General features: G+C 38.6%; 1 protein-coding gene across 4 annotated transcripts in view; it reads left to right on the forward strand.

Annotated features, from left to right (window-relative positions):
- lrp1ba (low density lipoprotein receptor-related protein 1Ba) overlaps nt 1–25,580 on the forward strand; it is a 320,154-nt gene that overhangs the window by 141,534 nt on the left and 153,040 nt on the right. For 3 of the 4 annotated variants that reach the window (XM_056256617.1, XM_056256618.1, XM_056256619.1), the window contains 9 exons: nt 1,046–1,265; nt 1,373–1,562; nt 4,423–4,551; nt 9,118–9,258; nt 14,347–14,472; nt 19,087–19,203; nt 22,715–22,795; nt 23,831–23,995; nt 24,111–24,293. In XM_056256617.1, the coding sequence (XP_056112592.1) occupies nt 1,046–1,265; nt 1,373–1,562; nt 4,423–4,551; nt 9,118–9,258; nt 14,347–14,472; nt 19,087–19,203; nt 22,715–22,795; nt 23,831–23,995; nt 24,111–24,293 (1,352 nt within the window). Of the gene's footprint in view, nt 1–1,045; nt 1,278–1,372; nt 1,563–4,422; nt 4,552–9,117; nt 9,259–14,346; nt 14,473–19,086; nt 19,204–22,714; nt 22,796–23,830; nt 23,996–24,110; nt 24,294–25,580 lie in introns of those variants that run through there. The other variant, XM_056256620.1, reaches the window with a different exon arrangement.

A 25,580-nucleotide genomic window follows, 5' to 3' on the forward strand; every position in this document is an offset into this window, starting at 1 on the left:
ATAAAACATTTACAGTATTTACTGTATATATTTTTCTCCAGCACCTATGGTCATAACTATTAACATCTTAATGTTATGATGATACATTCACATAAAACCTGCACAACGCCATTAAATATATATATATATATACACACACACACACACACACACACGCACACACACACACGCGCACACACACACACACACACACACACACACACACACACATATATATATATATATATATATATATATATATAAATATTCTATGTTATGGGAGCAGCCAATTTCCCTCCAAAATGAAACACAAAAACATATTAATGCAGTGTTTCTGCTAGGCTACTCCCCAGAAGAAAAAAAAGCTATTATATGCAAGTCATTTTAGTGGCAACGTAAGCAATGTACATTATGCGTCAATACTTACCGATAATTGCTGCAATAATAGCTGCTGCTCTCTGTCCCGCTTAAAATCATTGTCAACGTGATTTGTTTGGAACTATTGAGAGCTACACGAATAACGTGACCGCGCGGCGGCGAGATCACTGTCACAACCATCTATGTTCGCAACTCTCATATTTAACGGCTGGTTCGCGCTTAGTAGATACCGCCAAGGCAAGTTCAAAACAATGTGCGCGCGCTGTACTGTGATTGGTGGCTCGTTTGACCAGTTACGTTTTTATCCACTCATAAATAAAAAGGAATGACTGATTTTGAAAATGTAGTTGAGTAAAAAGTAAGATATTTGACTTTGAAATGTAGTGGAGTTAAAGTAAAAGTCTCCCAAAATTTAAATACTTGAGTAAAGTACAGATATGCAAAAAAGCTATTTAAGTACAGTAGCGAATTACATTTACTTCGTTACTGTCCACCACTGCAATATAGTATGCTAAAAAAAAATTTTTTCCCAATGAGCTACTCTGAAGTTTTTGAGTTTGGTTTCTGGCATTCATTAAATCCACATTAAACTGTCCAGAGCAGCATGGAAATGTATGCCTGTCTAAGCTGGTCCTGTTCAGCAGGGTTTCATGACCTTAAATATGTATTTTCTCACTGGGTTCCTTAGATGGATGTATTGGACAGATTGGGAGGAGGATGAATTAATTGACAGCAGAGGACGAATAGAGAAGGCATGGATGGATGGATCTCACCGCCAGATCTTCGTCACGTCCAACATGTTGTGGCCCAATGGCCTCACCCTGGACCATTCCTCCAGCATCATGTACTGGTGTGATGCCTACTTTGACCACATAGAGAAAATCTACCTCAACGGCAGCCACAGAACGGTTAGTAAATGAGTGAGTCAGTTCTTTAGTTCTCAGACACCTCTGTTCCACTCTATGTTCATCTCAATGTTTCCCTGTAACTCACAAACGTGTTCTACTTTTCACAGGTGGTGTACAGCGGGAAAGAGTTGAATCACCCATTTGGGATTGCGCATTACCAGAATTACATATTCTGGACGGATTACATGAACGCCTCGATATTCCGTCTGGATTTGTCATCTAATGATGTTGCACTAATGCGGGCGGAAAGACCACCTCTCTTCGGGATTCAGGTTTATGACCCGCAGAGCCAGAAAGGTAAATATGAATATGTATGCTGTATGCCGTAATGATTTCTTGAAGTCTTGCCAAAGGCTGCAGTGATATAGAACTTTGCTTTCCAGAAGCTCAAGGATTGAAACCTTCAAACTTCTGAGGGGTGGACTGAGTCTTTTTGCCCAGAGGCAAAGCTATGGAAAGCTACCTGTTTTGGTACACTTGCTATACTGTACGATATATGGAAATAAAATATATCACGCTGCATGTGTTCACCTTTTAAATAGCTGAACATTCTAGAAACTAATGCCATACTGGCATGTCCCTGAATTTGAATAAATGCTTTGCAACTGATATTCCCAGAGTAGGATACTTAATGGTAATTTTGACCTTAAGACTTCATGATCCAAGCATTTTTGGGGCCTGGATCAAATAAGCCTAACTTCTCTCATATTTTAAAGGCTAATTTGAAGGCATTTGCAGGACTTTTGAATGATTTGTCCTTCTGAGATTCTGGATCCAAATCCCCTTTTTGTCTCCAGCGACAAGCAATTATTCTAAAGAACTGTGCAGCTTTTTTTGGCATCTATACACAGTGTAGTGAAATCTTTCTCCGTCGCTCTACCATGCAGAAATATGTACAAATCACAATTATGAGAAAATTAACTAAGGCTAAGTATACATGAAAACGCATCTTTTTCTCCACTATTGGCTTTCCGTCCACACTGAGATAGCATTTTTGTTCTGCAAAACTGAGATTTTTTAAGATGCTGTCCCAAGTGGATAAACTTAAAACTACTGTTTTTGTGTTGGAGTGTACACTGTGGAAAAAGGAGATATTTGACAACGATGACATATGTTTAGTCACCAGTAAGTGGTGAGATATTTTGCTAATAAGATGACAGTGCCAGTAGAATGGCATGAGAACTTTATTATGTCTGGTCTCTCTGTACTCTCTCAGTGAGCTTTTATTCCTTTTACCCATGCGCAGTAAGATGATTTTAGCATTTTCTGACATTTCAGTATAGACAAGAAATCCTCGAAAGCGGAGAGTGTATTCAAATGTACCTGGATTAATGTAGACAGATTTGCACCAGCTGATGATGACTTTTATTGCTCATGTTTTGTCATGTAAATATTGTACTTTATTTGGTGGCTTAACTCGTTCTTGACTGAGTATGGCATTGATCAAAACTGACCTCCTAGTTATATGCGTCATTGGAGCTAGTAAGGTGACTGAGGGTGATGATGAATGTTTGTTTCTGTCTTCGACTTTTGCTGAAGGTTAATCGCTGTGACGGCTCCTGTAGAGTTACTCATATGTTGCCTCTGGTAGAGATACTAAATGTCCTTCTTAATGACACCCAGCCAATGGCAGGCCAGAAATGGCCAAGCCATCTCAGGTACAGTATGAATGTAAATATATAAATCAGCATTGGCAATATAAATCAGACTTCTTAAACTTCAATGACCAAGCAGGGGAGTATCAATGACTGCTGTCTGTTTTAACAACATCTTCAAATGCGCTATTTCCTTGCCAAACAAAGAGACTTGGCAAATGGGTCTCAGAAAGGGTATCCAAATGGAGCTTTTTATGGGTAGTGCGAACATTTCCAAGGTGGTTGTAATTCATATTCTTTTATTCTTAACAAGCAGCTTTAAAATCATGTTTACACTACTGATTTTGTCCAGATGTTCTGTGCACCATTGCGGCACTTGTGAACTCAACTGTGCTGAATATATAATAACCTGGCAGAGCATTTAGCTTTTAGCTGAAATGATGGGGCTTTGTTTATAAACTTTACTAACCATGTCTGGCTGTTGTATCAGTCCTTGTACAGCATCTGTATGTATTTTAGATATGATAATTAGCATGTACTCATTAACTCTTTCTTGAGATGTCACTGAATATATAAGGCACATGTTGACTTAGCATTATCAATGCTGCTAAGTGCATTTTTCAAGCATATGGGAAAAGCAAATGGGATAATGTTTGCTATTTATCATTTTACGAGCTTCACTAAGCTCTGTTCAGGAGTTGAGTTAGAGTTGTTGTCACATTATGGTACATTAACTCGCTACGACTCATTCTTTTGCCTCACTTGACAATTGAGAGCGACTTGGGTATCATTTGCTCAGAACTGTTATTCTATGAAATGGTCAGTGGTTTCAGTTTAAAATCTCGTATTCACATAAAATGTTTATCGTTGGCCTGAAGAAATGATATAGATGTCTGAATGGTTTCGCCTTTTACTGTAGCCAAAGAAGACCTTTTCATACCTACTGTGCATTTGAATATGGTGCATCGTGATATTTTGGCAACTAAAGTTAAAAGCACTGTCTTCAATTAACGTGATCTGCTTTAATCCAAATTAATCTCTGCAGATGATTCAGTGGACACATGGTCCATAGTGTCCAATTGATGTCATCTTCACTGGGAGTCTATGCCAGATATGCCTGTATCATTGATTTTAATGGAGAAAGATCAATGTCCATTAGACAAGAAGCTCTGAGCATGTCGTTTTATGTCCCTTCTGGATTCTGTGCTTAACTGGGAGTGCTTTTCGCTTTGGAAAAAGCATTTGATAGTTCATTCGTAGTGCTTGGACACAGAGTTAGTTGAAGTCTATAGTAACAAATTTTATTTAGCACTCATAATCTTGTTTCTTGCGAACTTGTGTTGAGTAATAAAACGCTACAAAAAATACTATACTGCACAGTTCTACAACTGAGCGAGCCAATGTAAAATCATTTTAGCTCATTCAGAAGGTTCAAGTAAAATAATCAGGTTACTGTGCGTTAATCTTGTCCTTGCAAAGTAGCTGCTTTTGGTTTATTTGACATCTTCACCTGTGTATAATGTCTCCTAACTGCATTTATCTTTCTTTTTATTTTCCCGCAGGTAATAACCACTGTTCTGTGAATCACGGTGGCTGCAGCCCCTCGGCTCTGTGCCTCGCCACGCCGGCAGGACGTGTGTGCGCCTGCGCAGATGGTCAACATCTGGAGAAAGATAACATCACCTGTTCATGTAAGCTTCTGTATCATTAACCAGGCAGAATGTGATATATGAACAATAATTTGCATAATATGAGAAACAGAAATATTACTGGCCACTGAACAATTGTCTGGTTAGAGCTGATGAAATTGATTGTATTTCTGAGATTTACATTTTTTTTAATCATCATCATAACAATGCCATTGAGTATGGGGTAGAACAGAATATGCAGATTTTGTTGGCACCCACAGACTAGACAATAATGGTGGAGTTTGTGGGAAATATGACTGCAGATCAGATATGTTTGTTAAGCTGAATATGCCCATTGATTTCCAATTCCAGTGGGGAAAGTAAATGCCTCGGCTCAACCTGCGGTTTGGCTGCAGTCGTCTTTGTGTTTGCGTGTGGTTTGGCTTTAAATCCATTGTAAAGTCGTGTGGATTCAATATGCTGCATACATCCAAAGTCCTTTTAGGCAAGTCATGCCACTCGGCCGCCATCTTGGCAACGCCTCCGGGCAGCTATTTCCGACTAACAAGACCAGGCTCCTATCTAAATGAATGGGCAGAGAGTCAGAACTGCACTTTCACTGGTCATCGGGACATAAAAACTGCATGTATAGAAACAGCAGTAAAATATGATAAAAATCGCTGAAAAAGTTTGATGACTTTGCCCCAAAAGAAGGTTTAAAACACCTTTTTCCCCACAGGTTATACTTTTACTACGCATGCGCAAGGGTTCACGACACCAACTTCATTTACGTCTCTATCCAGAATGCCGGTGTCGTGCTCTACAGCACATACTTAGAATGTAAGGTAACATATTTGTGGTCGATATAAAATGCTTTAACTACTGTAACAAGGTTCAGATGTTATGGAAAGAAGGAGGCAGGAACCGGCGAACATTCAACCATTTTAATAAATAAACAAATCCAAAAATGGAAGTATGCCAGCAGCCCCGGATGAGCTGCTGGCCACACAAAACAGAAACAAAACACAACATAAAATCAGGCCTGTTCCTCTCTCGATCTCCATGTCGTCGCTCCACCTTTTATGCCTCCGCTCCTCCGTGAGAGATACGAGACGATGCGTCGCGCAGGTGCCGCTCATCAGTAATCACGCCACCGGCCTCACGCAGCTCTCTCACGTCCCTCGTCCTCGGCCTGCTCGCCACAACTACCTTGGTAGTCCGGTGTTTTCGCGTTGTTATCACCCTCTTCCATGTGGATTCCATCTGATCTTGCACACAACACCATGGCACAAAACAACTCGCTGTCGCCAAATCGTCTCCGCTGTCGCAAACCTCAACTGTGCGCATGCGTCAGTGGAACCAGACGATAGGCTTAAATGTTTCCCGGCTTGACTGTTAAAAGCAGACGATTGGCTTTCCAGCGGGAGGGGCGGGACATATGCATACAACCGCCATCTTTGACGTTACAGGTTTTCCCTATATAGTTGTATTGAGGATTGAGGAAGTGGCATGTCTCTATATAAATAGTCTCTGATACATCACATCCTGTTTTGCTAACTTTTTATTTTATGTGTCATTATAAGTAACAGTGGATGTGTGCATGTCAGGTTTAAACATAATTCAGAAGTGAAGAATTGGCTAACTTTACAATGTAAGTCTACATATAAGTACCGAGTAATATTAACAACATGTGCTTATGGTTATAGTTAGAAATGGCGTTTGGTTTAGTTGCATGTAATGTACTGTTACTAATACAGTAAGTATATGTAACAAGGACACTGCAGGGCTCAACGCTAAGGATTTTTTCTACTGGCCCAGTCGGGCCAGTGGTTGAAATTTTTACTTTCTCTGAGTCTGCCAAAATGTTCACTGGCCCCAACACAAAAAACGAATAAATAAATGAAATAAAATAAAATAGGCTTAGTTATTCTTTTAGTTGTTTTTGATCCGTGACCTTAATAAATAAGGTTATGACACCAAAAACTACTATCCTAACTCATACATTTTAAATATTGTTATAGACAGTCAGTATTAAAATAAGAACAAATTACAAATAGTGTATTATGTGAAAAAATGTGTTAAAATCACATTACATTCTAACATTGTAACATTACAATTTAAAAACAAAAATAATGATTTTATTTTTAAATTCACTAAACAAAAAAAAAAAAAAAATACAAACAAAAGCACAGACTAATTAACATTTGGTCTACCCCATTACAATAGTCACTTTACAGTTACTGCTATCATAAAAATACACTTGTAGGTTTAAAATTGTATTCTATTCTAAATATAGCACATTTATTGTTCAACAAAAAATATTTTAGCAATATGTATATTTTAATCAGAATTATTGCGCTCCTACTCTATAGACCCCTTTTGCGCCGACGTCACAGTTATGGCGGCCAATACAAACCAGCACAGATTCGGCTACATTATAAGGAGCTTGAATTATTATTATTATTATTAAATGTCATCTTGTTGTGTTGTTGGGTGCAAGAATCAATGAAAAATGAATATGCTGTATCTGGAATTTTTATTATATTCACACCATTAACATTGCACCGTAATGTCACTCTTTACATTGTCGTCTTCTCGGCGCTGGCTCGGCAGAACTGCGGATCGTACCACACAAGTCTTGTACATGACGATTCAGCACCTAGTTGGGTAACACTTTATAATAACTACACGCTAATAATCATTAGTTAAGCATGAGTAAACAGTTAATTCATCATTCATAAAGCATTAATAGACATTAATAAGCAGTTTATAAATACAGCTATAAATGCTTTCTTCTTGATTTACAAGCATATCTATAATTTATTTAATAATTGTATTTTCATCCTTTATTAATGATCAATTTATTATTTCTAAATGATTAATTGCATTTTTTATAAACCAGTTATTTAAGAGTTTTCAGTGGTTCACAAGATTACTTAGAATGTGTAAGTAAATGATTAATAAACTATTTAAATATACACTCGTACATCTTATTATTCAGACATATAGTGATGGTTACTTAGTGTGTTAATAAATGCTTTATTAACATGTATTTAAGCTGTAATTCAGGGTTAATTCGGGTAGTTATAAAGCATTTAGTAGTGGTCAGTTAACTATGTTTGTGAGCTCATCTAAAGTGAGGACTATTCATGCCTTGTAAAGCATTTATAAAGGAGATTTAAAGGCTGTTAAATATTTCTATGTTCTGTATCACTGTGTTGTGTTTGTTACATTTTACTGTTTAGAAGATTGATGCGCCTTTAAATCTCCTTTATAAATGCTTTACAAGGCATGAATAGTCCTCACTTTAGATTAGCTCACAAAATAGTTAACTGACCACTACTAAATGCTTTATAACTACCTGTATTTACTACATTTACTTACACTTTCTAAGTGATCTTATGAATAACTGACAACTCTTAAATAACTGGTTTATAAATAATGCTATACTTAATTTAGAAATTATTAATTGATCATTAACAAAGTATGAAAATACAATTATTAAACGCATTATAGATATGCTTATAAATCAAGAAAAAAAGTGTTTATAGCTTTATTTATAAACTGCTTATTAATGTCTATTAATGCTTTATAAATGATGAATTAACTGTTTACTCATGCTTAACAAATGATTAATAGCATGCAGTTATTATAAAGTGTTACCCATAGTTATAGGCATCTAAAGATTTATATGCCCTCAGTTTCTCTTTACGCTCTGTTTCTCTATCGGATAGGTGTAGAAGTCAGGCCACTCAACCGGAGGTAGCGTTAACGTTAATCCTGTCAGATCGTCCATCCATTGAGTGTGCGTGTACGGGTCAGCCAATCTGGTTCCGTCCGTTAAAATTAACTTTTGCAAATAACAATCACGGTCCTGGACACTGAGTGACCTTACACATTAAGATAAAATCGGATTTCCTCCAGTCATTGTTAAAAAACAAGCTAACAAAACTTGCAAACTAACGTTAGTGAAGCGGCCAGAGGGATCGTTCTGCCTCCACCTAAAAAAACGTCACTATGATTACCAACTTGAAAAGGGGTCTATTGCCCTCTGTCTGTTTTTCGCGCACGCGCATTCTCGTTCACGAAAATCTGTGGCGGAAATTCACTCCTGACAGCAAAATGGAAATATTTGCACGAGTTTTTAACATTTACAGATGAAGAATATACCTGTGAAATGTAGGTTATGCACTGTGGAAAGCACAACATCTCAAACACATTACACAGCAGCGCAAGTCAGTAGGTTACATGTATCTGTCAGAGCATCTGACGGGGCAAGCCACTTTAGGGGCTGTTGTTCACATATCGCGTCTAAAAACGCGTGTCTCCTTCTTTCCACAAGCGCTTGCCAGCGTCTGTCGTTGCTATGCAACCATGAACTGCGCTCTCCATGATGATGAGGGAGTATCAGCAAAGGATTAATTGATTTGTAACTACATTCAAATTAGCAATTTTGTTAACATCATCCTTTTTACAACCTCAAAATAAAATGTAGAAATTTTAAAATGTATTCTCAACCCTGGTGTGTGTGTCTGTGTGTGTGTGTCTGTGAGAGAGAGAGAAAGAGAGAGAGAGAGGAGACATAGTGTGTGTGTTCTTTCTCCAACATCTTGTACCTGCCCTTTACAGCCCCATCAGAGGTCACTAACACAAAACGCTGCGGCCCATCGGAGTTTCAGTGCCAGAACCAGCGTTGCATTCAGCTCTCGTGGAAGTGCGATGGGGATGATGACTGTTCAGACGGCAGCGATGAAGATCCGCTCCTCTGCTGTAGGTCTTCTCTCATTTTTGTAATCTGACCATACGAACAGAAACAAACGCTTTGTCAGCAATGGGAAGTATGCAATACCAAACATTTCTAGTAAGCAAATTATTGTCATATAGCCTCACTGTTGCATGGTAGCACATACAATTATCATATTTGATACATCAGGCTTTTATGGCTCATACATTATGATATAGGAGAATAATGGAGCTCATATTCGAGGAGGAAAAAAACACCTCTTTTTTTTATTCAGAGGCCCAAACTGAACAGTTATTGCAAAAATTTGCAATAAGTGTAATCTGGTGCTGTAGCTAAGATTAATATGACCAAGAAGTTAGATTAAATTCTGATAGCTTGTAATGTAAATCAATGAGATCTTTCTAACAATAGCTGACTACTTAAATTAAATGCATATAAATATCAGTTGTCACTAGGGATGGGAATTAAAAAACCGGTTCCACTCAAGAACCGGTTCTAAGTTTAACGATCCATCGATATTGTATGCCCTCGACGTTAACGAGTCCTCTTATCGATGCTCCTGCTCTGAGTCAGCCATAGTATGTCGGCTGCAGACCGTGAACTCACAACTGTCCCTTTTGTCCTTTATCAAGCACCATAGCACGGCGTCCAAAGCGAACTTTTGTACCGCCAAACTCTTATTTGATCGGTGAGTAGTTGAACTGCTGCGCTTGTGACAGGGCGCATGTTAAACTGAACGAGCAGAGAGAGAGAGAGAGAGAGCCCCGGCCGCGCGCACGCTCTCTCTTCGGAGCAAGGCTTCACCGTCTCAAAACTAAGCGCTGTCTTCCTCTCTCTCTCCTCCCTCGCACATATTAATCAAAATAAACGACACGATGGTAAGGTCGGGAGACTGAAGTTGTGGAGCATTCGGAGATTCATTTTTCCTGAATTAGGCTACCGCTGGGTGTGAATTGTGCTAAAATACGTTGCCTAATCTTCTCTGAAAAGCGTTCCGCACATTCAGCTGACATAAACCACACTTTAAATAACGGAAAAAAACTATCCATTGATGAAATGTTATCTGTGATGACACACATGGGCGTCAGTTTGGTTTGAAATGTGGTGGGGACAGAGACGCATTCGGAAGGGTATTTTCAAAAGTGCTGGGTACAATGTCGCATTCATTCTTTTTTCTCTTTCGCGCAGGTCATGTTTTGAAAGACGATGTCCTGTAGCTTACTGATGTAAATAAATAAAAAATGTATACAAAGATGATGATGTCCGACCAAAAATGTGATGGTACTTTGGGTTTAATTGGTCGTACAATGGTCGTACAGGTTGTGGGTTCTAATCCGCACTCGTATAGTTTGTTTTCCCTCATCAAAACCGATAATATTTATCAGTGATAAATTATATACTTTATCACTGATAAACATTATCGGTTTTGATGAGGGAAAACAAACTATACGAGTGCGGATTAGAACCCAGAGAAGCAGGGACACGTTTGTGTGCATTTTGTGTGCATTTTGTGTGCATTTTGTGTGCATTGTGTGCGCGTCCGAGTGAAGACAACACATTTCAGCGCTAGATCGCCTCTTATTTTACAAATGAATGAAACGAATGCTGTTAGTTAACTGGATATGTTTTATTTGTATTGGTACATCCGTGCCGCGAGATGTTTCAAAAGTGGTGGGGACAATATCGACCCTGGCAAAAAGTGGTGGGGACATGTCCCACCCGCCCCCCCCCCCCCACCCCCCCCGTAAATGACGCCTATGATGACACACACGTCTTGTGGGATGTCCCAACGCGCCGAGATAATCACACAACGCGCACACGTCCGATAATGACACGTCCAATTCGCGAACTAATGACTCATTTGAATCGATTCGTTTTAATGAATGGTAACAACTGATCTTTCCAACACTGAACTCACGGGACGTTTAATAACTAATCGGTAACACTTTACAATAAGGTTCCATCTATTACATACATTACATAAAAAGTACAGTTTTAAGCTTTAAAACAAATAAAACCACTTGTTCGACTACGTGTTGTATGACTACTTCCACACAGTGCTATCAGGAATCGATAAGAGAATCGTTAAAGAATCGGATCGATAAGCAGAATCGTTAGTGGCATTGATATTGATAAAATCTTATCAATTCCCATTCCTAGTTGTCACTCTATATCTCCCAATAATATGCCTTAATGAGATGATATTTAAACGCTTAGCTTTATGATCAAAGCTCTGCAGTTTTAATTGTGGGGGGCAAAACATATAATGCAGTATAATATAATATAATAATTAGGGCTGTCAGTTAAACGCGTTAATAACGGCGTTAACGCAAACCCATTTTAACGGCGTCAATTTTTTTATTGCGCTTTTTGGCCTAGCAAACTTTGTAGTTTTTTTCACATGCTTTTGCAACAGCACGGGGCATGCCCGGCGCTGCGCTATGAAACCCATTCATTTCAATGGCTTGCGCCGCGCGAGGACGTTCTGTTGCTTCGTCGACCAAAGCGCAAGCGGATCTAGCTAGACTGGAAACAAAACAACAGGTACGACGCCGCACACACTTGTTTGGGCGTGCGAGCCGGCCAAATTGTAGGTTAACATTAAGTTTTGAGTGGATGACGAGCGCGAGACGCCGAAATGGATGCCAATAAGATTCTAAATGGAAAGTTTACTTTTAAAAAGTTGCCAAATGGTTCCATTGACAAGACCAAAGTGATCTCTGTGTTTTGTCGTTGTGAACTGAGCTATCATCATCGCAGCACGTCCAGTCTGAAATACCACTTGATTTTGGCCAAGCACACACACAGCTGATGCGAATTCTCCGCCCCCTCATCAATATCAGTACCTCGTCAGTATTTCTTTCACCCTTTTATGTATGGACAGTGTTACATTGTGTGAGAGATTATTTGCTCCAAGTGAGAATGTTAGTGTGAAATTGAACACAGTATATGCCAATGTTGTTTTCAATAAAAAAACATTTGCACAAAGCAAGCCGATCCACTTTTCCATGTTGATAAGAGCATTAAAATGAGAAAAAAAATTATGAGACAAAAAAACAAAAACAAGAGACATTTAGAATAGATAAAAATGTGCGATTAATTGCGATTAATCATAATGTATGTCATTAATGCGATTAATCGCGATTAAATATTTTTATCGTTTGACAGCACTAATAATAATATATTGATTGGCCGTGTTTCCACTGTCGGGCCAAAAGGGGGCATGCTAGTGCGTGCCAGGGCCAGTTGCGTTTCCGACGAATACCTTGGTCCAAAGCGGGCCAGCTCGGGCCTGAGGAGTGGTTTTGAACAGAGGTGGAGTTTATCTGAGTCTGGAGACGGCAGCACCGCGGATGATTTCATATACCAGCTAACATCAGCATTAACCCTCTGTGGTCGGCAAACGCGCCGGCGCGTTTTGCTTTTTTTTTTTTTTACATAGCAGCAAAATAGACTTAAAATACTCCGTCATTTATGGTCATACAGACTTAAGCAATATGAAAAAATAAACTGCAAAATGTCTACTTTTTTATGTGTCCACTTACAATCGAAACAAAACATTGTGCTTTTGTAAAATAAAGAAAATAACCAGGGTGTGCTTTCTGGCTCTCCGTCACCGTGAACTTTTTTTCTGGAGCACGTCTCTAAACTTAAACAAAACTCAGCAAATACTATTCACCCAGGCATGAGCAATATATCTTTATAATCATTTAAGTGTCTACTATTAAATGATCTAATTCAAAACGAAAACAAATATTCTCTGTTTATATGTATGAAAAGAGAGAGATGTCAGTCGTTCTCATTTCAGCTCATTATCTGCTAATATAAACACTGCTAATGTGTCTGATATCCATATTTAGATCCGCATATGTCATAAAATAAAGCAACTCCGGTTTTACGTGAGCTTTCTCTGTTTCTCTGACTCAAAATATAAGTTCCTCAGGTCTTATTTTTTTGTGGCATATTTGTAGAAATTATCATTCTTTCTAAATGTGATGTAAACTGTCCAGTGACTAAATAAACAGAAACAGACGAGACTGAATAAGTAGACTGTGTCCTCTTTCTGTTGTGAAATAATGGTAAGCCACTTTATTTCTGTGGTAAAACATCGATTGCTTGGGTTTTAAATATTTAAGTAAACAACGAAAATGCCAACAAACGTTCTCTTTTATCACATCCGTTTCTTTTATGATTCGTTTTCTGATAAAACTTCCATTTGTTGGTGAAATGATGGGTTTGTGTGACTTTGTTTGAGAGAGGTGTGTTACGGGCAGGTTTTAGTGAAGTGCTGCGGAGCTTCAGACCCGACAGTGGAAACGCAGTGGGGTTCGGTGCTACAGGTCTGAGGCTATTAGAGCAGCCCGCCCCGGCCCGTAGTTCGTACTGGGCCGACAGTGGAAAAGCGGCTAGTTAGAGATAAACAAATAAACGTTCCTCAGAACCATGATGTATCATAAACAGAGTTCAGGGTAATGCATTTCAAGCAACATGCATTACGTAATCAGAGTACTTTTTTGATGTAACAAGTAATGCATTACTTTCCATAAAAAGTAACCGAATAACGTAAATAGTTACTTTTTAGGGAGTAACACAATATTGTAACGCATTACTTTTAAAAGTAACTTTTCCCAGCACTGATCATATTTGTTAATTTTTCATGGATAATCAAGTAAACCTAAGTTGCTAAAGTTCAGTAAGTGTTCATCTTGAAATATTACTAACAATATAAAAGTTATTCTTACATTGACTATAAAAATCAGTAAAGATTTCACAGCAAAAAGAAACATGTTCTACAATCTAAAGCGGGACTATTTTAGAATTATTCTAAATTGCCTAAAATACCTGGTTAAAAATATTATATATTTAGATATATAATTAGATTTTAGAACTGATATACACCCCCAGCTACTTTGGAAAGAAAGGTCAAGTTGAGCACATTGCATTGTGGGATACAGTATGCCACATGGTGTGCTCAGTCTGCATACTACACAATTTGACAAATGTAGCCTAGTATGTTAGTATACAATTCAGAACATATCTCAAAACTTTTGGACACCCAGATGCTTTCAAATGAATTTGTGTTACCAATTGACAGGCCGTTTGTTTCTCCTCAGCTAATCGCAGCTGCCCAGCGGACCAATTTAAATGCTTGAACAACCGCTGTATCCCAAAGAGATGGTTGTGTGACGGCACCGACGACTGCGGCAGCAACGAGGATGAGTCCAATCGCACCTGCTCAGGTGAGTTTCACTCTGGAGCCCTGTCCTACATGAAGGGCACCGTATACACGCCCAACCAACCGAAACAACCTCGCCAACCGGCCCCACCGCTGGGAGACACATTGATCGCTGTAGGCGCCGCACGCTCAAAGCTAGCGCCAATGGAGAATATGTTGCTTTGAAAGGAGAAGTCTTACATGACACCCCTGTATAATTTCCCGCCGGTACAGGCACACGTGTCACATGTTCCCTCTGGTCTGCGAGCAAAATGAAACTAGGTTTGCCCTCGTAATTCATCATGCACTTGGTGGGATTTACACATGACACACATCTGTTTCGGCCTAGTGAGCTTGAGTCCTCCGTGAGAGTTTCTGCATCTTGCGATGGGCCGGAGGTTGCGAATGACCGATTTGGTCAAGTTTACACCTCCTGGAAGGGGTCCAGCATCTAATTTACTTTTAGATTGAACCATATCCTGCAGTCTAAATCTCTAGAAGACATCCCCGGAACAAGCCTCCCATAAATCCGTAATCCGAAACATCAATATACCAGTAAAGATGCTGTGTTTAAGCCACATTGTGTTGTCGGAGCTGTATTGCAACACCTGATAAAAGGACTGGTGACAAATTTCACACATTTCGCCAACAGGCATCGGCCAATTTAATTTAGATTGTCTAGAGACAAAGTTCTCCTTTGTGGGTAATACAATTTTCTAATCTAATCTTTAAAGGTAGAATTAGGAGAAAATCAATGACAACTGTTTGGGAGAGTAGTAAAGTGGAAGGAGAATTTGTGCCAGCTTGTAATTTACAGTCCACTTGTCTGTTGAGGGAAATTCAAGATTTTTGGCCTGAGTTCATTACTGCGGCTTTCAGACAGAAGTAAAATGTTATGATTGAAAATAACAGAATATTTTATTTCAGGTTTTTGATTTAAATGGTAGGAAATTATATTTTACTCATTTAATTTTGTCTTTATTTATATATATACTGTATATATCACAAATACTACATACAACTTAAATCTAGAAAAACAGTTAAATTATGAAATCTATAAATATATACTAGAATATGTAATGCTTATTTTATGCTTAATATTTGGATTATTATTATGCATAATATTTCCAGGTAATGAGATTGAGATGAAGAATAGAACATTTTAATATTGTTTATTCTTATGTGGCTTTGTGTAAAAAAAAAGCCACTTTACATTCAAAACAAGATGCAAGAAAAACTTTATCTTAAGAACTGCTAATTAACATGCAACCAATTAGTTCCCAAACTTGTTGTCATGAGAGACTTAACAATAGTTTTCAAAATTATATATAAAAAAATGGTACATTGTAAATTCTAATTTTTCTTGATTATTTTCTTGATTTGAACTCCATTCCGTCTTCAAAGGCCCCTTCAGTACAAGGTTGCGTTCAAACCTGGAATTTCAAAATAGCATCTTGAGGGATCTAATTAATCGTCTGCGAAGTGAAGGGGGAAAAAACGTAACTCCTGCTGTAATTAAATTGGAACTGGAACAGCAAGACTTATATGCTGAAAGCAAGAAATAATAATAAATAAAATAGAAAGGTTTCACACATTTTGCACCCACTGAAGACAGTCACCTCAGTTAGATCATTAAGATCAAGACTTTTTGGCAAGCTGAAGACTCCCAAGATGACTCTCCGATGAAAACGTTCTCATTAATAGGGTTCAAAACACACCTACCAAAATAAGTGAAATTTAGCGATTAAAATGGGTAGAAATGAGACCCAAAACAAACTTCAGGCATAGCTAAACCATGACGAACTATCTTTTCTTGCCAACTGACACATCATTCATTCATATCACCATGTGCGTGTTTCATATTTTAATTTGTTACTATTTCTACTGCAATATGCATACAAATCAGTAAACAACCAAACTTCTGGTCTGTTACTCTGTCAGAATTAAAATCTGCACCTGTTCGGCTGTACGTTCCAGTTTGCTTCCCTCTTTCAAAGCCTCATAAACAAGCACAACCTGACCTTCAAAGGTTATTGAAACACCTGCAGTCCGTTTACAGCAACACCAGAAAATGCTGGAAATCCAGGGACTCTTCTATTCCTGGTTTTCAATCATTGATTACATTTATTCTTACATCAAACGCAAAAGTAGATACTTCGGAGAATGTTTGAGCTGCTCTTTTACATCGAGTTATCAGTCAAATTAATTTTTACTTTGTTTATATAGTTTTTCTTTTTTACCCAACAAACATAAGGGTACTGTCTGATAAACACAAGGCACATGTATTTTTACTTCTTGCGTACTCAATCTATGGCCATTTTTTGTGAAGGAAGACAAGCATGTGAAGTTTATCTGGTTTCAAACTGAAGCGAAACACTGTTTGAATGTTTCCTGAAGAACTAAAAAGCTCTTAAACCAAATTGTTGCGCAGGCGCCAATAAAGTCATCCAGACAGCAGATTTCAACAAAAAATCGAGTGCAAATACAAAAATAAGATGAGTAAAGAAAACGGGGTTATTAAAAATCACCCTTTATTGAATGTATGAACACAGAAACCCCCTGTTAACAAGTTAATGTCACGTTTCCCATTCCATGACTAATCACAATTTCTTCTCTGTAAAATTGCGTAATCTGCTGGGTGATGGACACGGAGATGGGTAAAAAGGTTGGTGGCTACACATTCTGCAGCGCCCGCATCGCGTGTATGACAACTCGAGGTATCGCACACCGGACGCACACTTTCTCAGTTTATGGCCAGCAGTATTCTTATGTTTAAGGACATTATGAAATTAAGATAATGTCTGTACTATGTTATGATTGTACTGTACAATTAAATACAATAGTTGCTGAGTCTGTGATCTGAACACTACCTCAGAGCATCCATTAACTGAATGAATTGAGAATATCACCTGAAAATCCGATAACATCAGCAATTTTCATTCAAGCAGCTGATTTCTGTAAATTAATGTAAAACTAAATGTATATTGCAGCACAGGGTGAAGTCATTTACGATGATTTGAGACAAATATAATGTAAATTTAATATAAAACTATGTAAATGGCGCTCTGTGTCGCGGCAGGATTTTGAACAAGGTCCTGAGCCGTTGCTGGGTGCCGCGGACAGACGCCGTTGAAAATGTGTTCGAATTTTAAAGACGTGGCGCTGCGCTTCTCGTCTGGTGTGCGACCCCCTTTAAAGCGCTGTTTTCTTTTGAGCCGAAGAACTCCCATACAGGCGAGCTAACTTTTTTCGGATGTGGACAGAGTGTTTCACTTTCTCGCTCAAACGACATTCTTCTCAGAGTAGCTGCGCGGCCCGGGCTGCGTCTTCTTGTTTGATAGGTGTCAGCGGGTGCAATACAGCCACCTGAGAGGTCAACCAGGTACTCGCGCTGGAGTATATACGTGTCATGTTATCATAACAGTCCTATTCATTTTAAACATTGTGGTTATCGCCAATACCGGTATATTGCCACACTATAAATTAACACAATGTCGATATTTCATGCTTTGAATATCACGATTATCGTCAACACCGGTATATTGGGACACCCCTAGTGTGAAGTATAAAATGTATTTAGGAATACTGGTGCAAATAAAGTCCCAGCAGGTCCTTAAAAACTCAAAAAAACTTTACTTTATCATTTACTGAATGGGCAGCAGCAATAGTAAATCATTGACATTGATTTTTCAACGTAAGTGTCAAGCCCTAGATTTCCTTCTTTTTGTAACCATAAGCGGTTCTGCCGGTGTGTTAACCATCTGCTAACTTGCTTATAGTGTCCTTTGTTAATTTTTGACCAAGGTTTGTTCAGACAATTCATGCCTCAAGGGCCACATAACTCAATCTGAGCATGCTTGATTCAAGTTTTCTTGCTGTCCCCACTGTTAACAGATATCCATGATGGAAAACAGTTATAATGGCCTTCAAAAAAAGCCCACGGATCAATTCTTTTTAAGTTCTTTTGTGAACTGTTTTAAATAACTATCAAAATGCGCCCAGTGTGGTTGCAACTACACGCATGTCAGTCCTTGACATTCATCATGTTTTTGCATCTACTATGTGGAGTTTTAAAGTTTTCTTGCAGTTTAACGCTCCAAGAGAAAACTTCTGAGAGATCTTACCCTTTGGGTTCCATATTTACCAAATCCGTGTCTTCATAACACGGTTAATTCCAGTTCATAGACGCCAGATGATGATACAAAACACATTTTGAACACTGCACCTTTTCAGGAAAGAAACAAACTGTAATATTGGATGTCATGGACTTAGGGGTTTATCTCTGAAGGCGATTACTCAATATTACGGCTCAGACTGGATATAGACCTTGAAAAGGTGAAAACAAATCCAGATGTTTTTTTAAGCATGGAAGAAAAAGACACTGTCCTGGGGTCCAAAAGTTTGAGTTCTCATAGAAAATCTGGGATTTATTTTAATTCATACATCAAATATGTATTAAAAACATTGTTTTATCTTTTATTAAGTACATTTTTAATGTTTAAGTAAATTGTTTTAAGGCTACAAGCTTTTATATAACACTCTGATTACCTTATTTGGGTTTTGTACAAGATACAGAAGTAGGATTAAACAGACATCCATTCAGGTGTGATTTAATATCCGTGTTTTATGCTTCCCACAGCCCAAACCTGCCAGCCAGGCCAGTTTCCCTGTGAGAATGGACGCTGCATCCCGGAGAACTGGCGCTGTGACCGTGATGATGACTGCGGGGATCAGTCGGATGAGTCTTCGTCATGTGGTGAGTCTTCCTACACGTGGAGCGCTTTGAAGTTCTTCCCTCTGTATTTCCATATTTTATCTTTGCCATCATAATTTTGCTGGGCTTTTTCATCATCAAGCCTCCTTATCCTTCATTTAACGGCTTTTTATCAAACCATATTACAGTATTTTATCTTATAATATGCTTTGAGCATGCTATTAATGGGTACTTGCATTGAAACATGATATATGATTCAAAAATCACATGAAGACTGAACACTTGCATTTGGTATATCAAAATGAGATTCTGCCTTTTATGTTTTATGTACAGAGTTGAATTGAACATAACAATGGTTTTACTAATGTTTCACACAGAAATATGTCTTTGGTTGTTCATAAATGGTGCCTGCATTGTAGTTTTTCAAAACTGAAGAGGGGTTGTTTAAGGTCAGGTGCTGTTTTGAGTTGAGTTTTATCTGATGGCCCTAAGGCTTTTAACAACAATAGACATACTATTGAGAGCCCAGACAAAACGATGTCATAGATCTGAAGTGTTTGTTGTAGCATCTTCACATAAACAAAGAAAAAGGCCTGTTCTGTTTTCATATTTCCTCTGTTGTTGTCTCTTTGATATCTTTTGATGTTTTTCATGTGTGGAGGTCTCACATTCCGTTCCCACCAAACTGCTTTGATTTGTTTTAAATGTGAAGGTCATTTGATGTTATTATGATACAATCTGAAATGTGACCCTATTGGATAATTTTCTGCATTCTGAAATGAAAATGATCCAATGAGTGAGCAGAGTTATAAACTTTTTTTGTTGAGTGGCAGCCATTAGCAGTGTTGCCAAGTCTGTGTATTTTCCCTGCTGTGATTAGCTATTGGGCTGGTTTTATTGTGCAGGCCTGGCAACCCTGGCCATTAGACATGAATGGAGATTTTAGTTCATTCAACATGGTATCTCAAGGAATTTTCACTGTAAAATGTATCTCAGTGTGAACATGTCCAAAGGGAATCCTCAAAAATGGTCATGGGGCAAGGTTTTTTTCTGTATTTTTGATCAAATAAATGCAGCCTAAAGGACCATTTTGTGTGTGTGTGTGTGTATATATATATATATATATATATATATATATATATATATTAGGGCTGTCAGTTAAATGCGTTATTAACAGCGTTAACGCAAACCCATTTTAACGGCGTTAATTTTTTTATCGCGCAATTAACGGTCTTTTTGGCCTAGCAAACTTTCTAGGTTTTTTTTTCACATGCTTTTGCAACAGGACGCAGCATGCGCGGCGCTGCGCTATGAAACCCATTCATTTCAATGGCTTGCGCCGGGCGAGGACGTTTTGAAAGCGCAAGCGGATCTGGCTAGACTGGAAACAAAACAACAGGCACGCCTTGCGAGGTATTTCCTTGAGGTTAACGTTACGTTTTGAGTGGATGACGAGCGCGAGACGCCGAAATGGATGCCAATAAGATTCTGAATGGAAAGTTTACTTTTAAAAAGTTGCCAAATGGTTCCATTGACAAGACCAAAGTGATCTGTGTGTTTTGTCGTTGTGAACTGAGCTATCATCATCGCAGCACGTCCAGTCTGAATTAGCACTTGATGGCCAAGCACACACACACACACACACACACACACACAGCTGATGCGAATTCTCCGCCCCCTCGTCAATATCAGGACCTCATCAGTATTTCTTTCACCCTTTTATTGATGGACAGTGTTACATTGTGTGAGAGATTATTTGCGCCAAGTGAGAATGTTAGTGTGAAATTGAACACAGTATATGCCAATGTTGTTTTCAATAAAAAAACATTTGCACAAAGCAAGCCGATCCACTTTTCCATGTTGATAAGAGCATTAAAATGAGAAAAAAGAATGGGACAAAAAGAAATCAAGAGACATTTAGAATAGATAAAAATGTGCGATTAATCGCGAGTTAACTATGACATTAATGCGATTAATCGCGATTAAATATTTTACTCGTTTGACAGCACTAATATATATATATATATATATATATGCTAATGTTATTATTTTTTATTTTCAATATAATGAAGTTTTAGATGTTATCATTATTATTATTATTATTATTATTTTTTTTTTATTCCCTTATGAACTAGTATTCAAAAATGAAGGCAATAAATTAATACTTTTTATTTATAAAGAAAATGTATATATCACGACAGGTGCAATTGAGGTTACAGTTACTAGATTAGGCCAAAATTAAAAAGTGAAAACTGGCCTCGGGCAAGTAAATAAATAAATCAATCAATAATCAATAAATAAAGGTAATTTGTTTAATTTATTAAGCGATTCAAATCAAAAACATACTACTGTAACTGTTTGCTAAAGAAAAAATTTAAACAACTTTCACCTCAGTGGAAAATGTCATCTAAAATATCTACTAAGTAGCCTAAGTTTTCACAGAACTCTGTGGCAACATGTTTCTCACATTGAGCGGAACAAAATCACAATGTGTCTTTACACTTCCATTTGGTGCATTTGTGCTCAGACACCTTAAAATCCACTCATCTTAAAGATTCAAACAATATCTATCTACACTCTGTACTTGCATTTGCGTGCATTCAGTACCGATAGCTCACAAAAGGCTGAGACTTTTTATATTTGTTGTGCTTAATGCAGAAAAATGTGCAGAATGATTGGCATTCTGGGATCTTCTCAACATAAATACAAAGATAAGTCAAAAGAAATGGTCATTATATATAGAGAAAAAAACAATGAATCACTTTTCATGATATTATGCTCCTTATTACCATGCCTGGAATATCTCAGCGCTCTGCGGCCTGCTGTAAACCCGTTGTGACGGCTCGAGTCGTCTCCGACAGCATCGTTCAGCTCTTGTAAATGAGAGATGAGAAACACCAGCAGATCTCCACCTTCTCTTCCTCCGAGGGATGAAGTGTGTGTTTGAAGCTTTCTCCTCTGTTAGTCGTCACATGTTATTACCGGTTAAATTTCCTGGGGTACCGTTCCAGCGTCGCTTCAGTTCTCATGCACACGCGGGCCCGCGCACAGAGTAATTAAAGTTTATGCTTGGCTTCCTTAAATCAAAATCAAGCTGGCACTGGAAAGCCGACTGCATGGTGTCTGAGAAACGTCGAGTGTCGCCATGGAGTCGCCGCACGTGTTGCTGTACGGCTGCTCGCTCGCTTCGTATCAAGTTCATGTCAGTTTCCCGCATATTTCCTGTCAGTAACCCAGGAACGTCTTTTCTAATGCGTGTTTAATTTTGAAAGTTGTGCGACGCCACTGTTGGTTTATTTAGAAACGTGTGTGCGGCAGGTTAGCGCTTCTGTCTCCTGAGATATAAGACGGGAGGTGGGAAGTTCAGCAGAAACAAACTCTGTGTTTGTTCTCTGCCATTCTTGGCGGTGAAAAGTTGTTAGTCGAAGGCTTTTACTGTTCTTTTTACATTTCCCGCTGGCATTGGGATAATGTTGATTTGTGAAGTTGGAAAGGGGTGTGTCTCTTGTAGTTCATCGTTTTGATTGTGTTGTTCTTATTGTGTTCTCTTTAGATTTCCCGACTTGTGAACCGCTGACCCAGTTTGGCTGTATTAATGGGAAATGCATCAGTGTGAAATGGCACTGTGATTCTGGTGAGCGAAAGATAGTGAAGATCAGAGAGGACTCATACAATCATTTTATTTCACTCTCTACTACTTCCCTACTCTGTTTTTTCCTTTTCTTCTTTTTCTTTTCTTCCTTCCATTTGTCCATTTCTTATCTTTCCGTGATACTTTCCCTCTGTACACCTTTCCATTCCTTCCTTTTCTTCTCTTTCCATTTATCCATCCATCCATCCTTTTGTCCTTCATTGCTTCCTTCCTTATTTCCTTCATCTATCTGTCCATCTAATCTTCCTTAATACCTGCCTTCCTTGTATCCTTCCTTTCATTTGTCAATGGTTCTTTCCATCCGTCCATCCTTTTGTCCTTCCTTATTTCCTTAATCTATCTTTCCATCTAATCTTCTTTAATTCCTGCCTTCCTTGCATCCTTCCTTACTATTGTCATTGCTTCTTTCCATCCATCCATCCATCCATCCATCCATCCATCCATCCATCCATCCATCCATCCATCCATCCATCCATCCATCCATCCATCCATCCATCCATCCATCCACCCATTTGTTCTTCCTTTCATTCCTTCCTTTCGTCCATTTATTCATCTGTTCTACTTTATTTTTTCCTTCCTTGCTTTCTTAATTCCGTTCTTCTATCCATATATCCTTTTTTCCTTCCTTTTTTCCTTTCTTTCTTTATTTCTCTCTTCCATCCATCTATCCTTCCTTTCTTGATTTCTCTCTTCCTTCCTTCCTTCCTTCCTTCCTTCCTTCCTTCCTTCCTTCCTTCCTTCCTTCCTTCCTTCCTTCCTTCCTTCCTTCCTTCCTTCCTTCCTTCCTTCCTTCCTTCCTTCCTTCCTTTCTTCCTTCCTTCCATTCTTCTATCCTTCCTTCCTCACCTATCGTCCTTATGTCCTTCCTTCTTTACCTGTCTTCCTTTTTTTCCCTTATTGGCTCCCTTCCTTCCTCACCTATCTTCCTTATTTCCTTCCTTCCCTATATCCATCCTGTCTTCCCTCTCTATATTCATTCCTTCCTTTCTCACTCTCTTCCTCTCCTTGTCTCTCTAGAGGATGACTGCGGGGATGGCAGTGATGAGGTGGGCTGTGTTCACGCCTGTTCGGTGGCTCAGTTTCAGTGCTCCAGTGGGAAGTGCATCCCTGAGCACTGGATGTGTGATGGGGACAATGACTGTGGTGACCTCAGCGACGAGAATGCCACCTGCTCCAGGACAGGTGCCCGCGATCATGCAAAACACAAATACACAATAACACTAAGCTAAAACAGTATCAAAATGTGAACATTTGTTACTAAAATGAGTTCCATCAATAAGACTCTTTCCCCCATCAGCGCTCTCCGCCATTAACGACTGCAGTGAGAAAGAGTTTCATTGCCGTGGCGATGGCACCTGTGTTCCTGAAATATGGCGTTGTGACGGAGACAATGACTGCGAGGACGGTAGCGATGAAATCGCCTGTGAAGGAGCCCAGAGAATGTGCGACCCCAAGGCAAAGTTCACCTGCAAAGTCTCAGGTAGAAAGCAACATCTATTACATAATCACATTATCACATTACACAATCAGGTTTCACCCTTTGGAAAATTCTCAATAACGTCATCTCTGGGTGAAGAGAGTCGTAAATATGATCATTAATCCGTTGATTGTGGCCTAGGGTGTCATGATGAATCAGCACTCATTCAAATTATATTGCATTACCGTTATTCTGCTGAAAATGGGACTGTGTGTGGAAAGTCACTTCCAAAAAGCCATTGATTATCGCTTTGCCTCACTCTAGACTGAATTGATAATGTTTAAGATGCATCATTTTGTTCTGATTGAGGCAGACCAGGAATATTTTATTACCCTTGAGAGTTGGGTTCAGGTCGAATCGTATTTGTTTTTGTTGGTAAATGTGTCTGTGAATTGATCTGTGATGCTGAACTTTAAAAGTTAGAGGTTGGAAAGTGGAGCTTTTGCCACTTGAAAAAAGCTGGAGGATTTATTGGAGAAACTTTTAAAGACCTACTTTAATTTTTGACAATATAATATAGGGCTGTCAATCAATAAAATGTGTAATTAAATTTATAACATAATATGCAGTTTAATTATCTAGCATATATAAATATTTGCTAACACCCACATGCAGATAATTAAAAGACTTTGCGTTATTGTAGCCACTAAAACCTGCTGAAGAACGTCTCAGTACAGCCTAAACTGCTTTTCTGGGCTTAGCTGGTCCCTCAAGCCAATCTGGTTTTAGAAAGGTGTTAGACGCTTTTCAGCATGGGTGACCAGCTAGTCACCCAGCTAAACACCAGCTTGACTGGTCTAGACCGGCTAAAACGGCTGAAGGCCAGCATAGGCTGGGACAGGAAGTGTTTGTTTTATGTCCATGTTTCACATTTGAGGTGTCTGTGTGTAATTTATGCTGTGGAACAAAACGTGGAAGTCACAAGCCTCATTTTACTCTTAAATTTGAAGTGGGTGTTCTAAAAAACCATTAGAAATTCCTGAGGGAAGCTATTAGCGAAAATGCTAATTCATCCCCATGTTGTAGGACGACAAACTGAACAGCTAGAAGCTATAGAACGACTGTCAAAATGTTTTAGTGTCTTGGACCTCTCATAAACATGGAGGAGATTTTAATGTTAGCCTTTTAATCACATCTAGCCTGGTTAGGAGAGAAATTCAGGTGAAACAGAGACTTAGCCAAACATAGTTTCTGTGAAACCCAAAGTAAAGGGAATTAAAAATCTGATTAAGCGAAGGCTTGGTGAAGGTCTAATGAATGTGAACACACTATTTGGTCTGGGAGGATACA

The sequence above is a fragment of the Rhinichthys klamathensis genome, unplaced genomic scaffold (genome assembly GCF_029890125.1).
Source record: "Rhinichthys klamathensis goyatoka isolate OS25496 unplaced genomic scaffold, OSU_Roscu_1.1 h1tg000127l_1, whole genome shotgun sequence".
Taxonomy (NCBI): domain Eukaryota; kingdom Metazoa; phylum Chordata; class Actinopteri; order Cypriniformes; family Leuciscidae; genus Rhinichthys; species Rhinichthys klamathensis.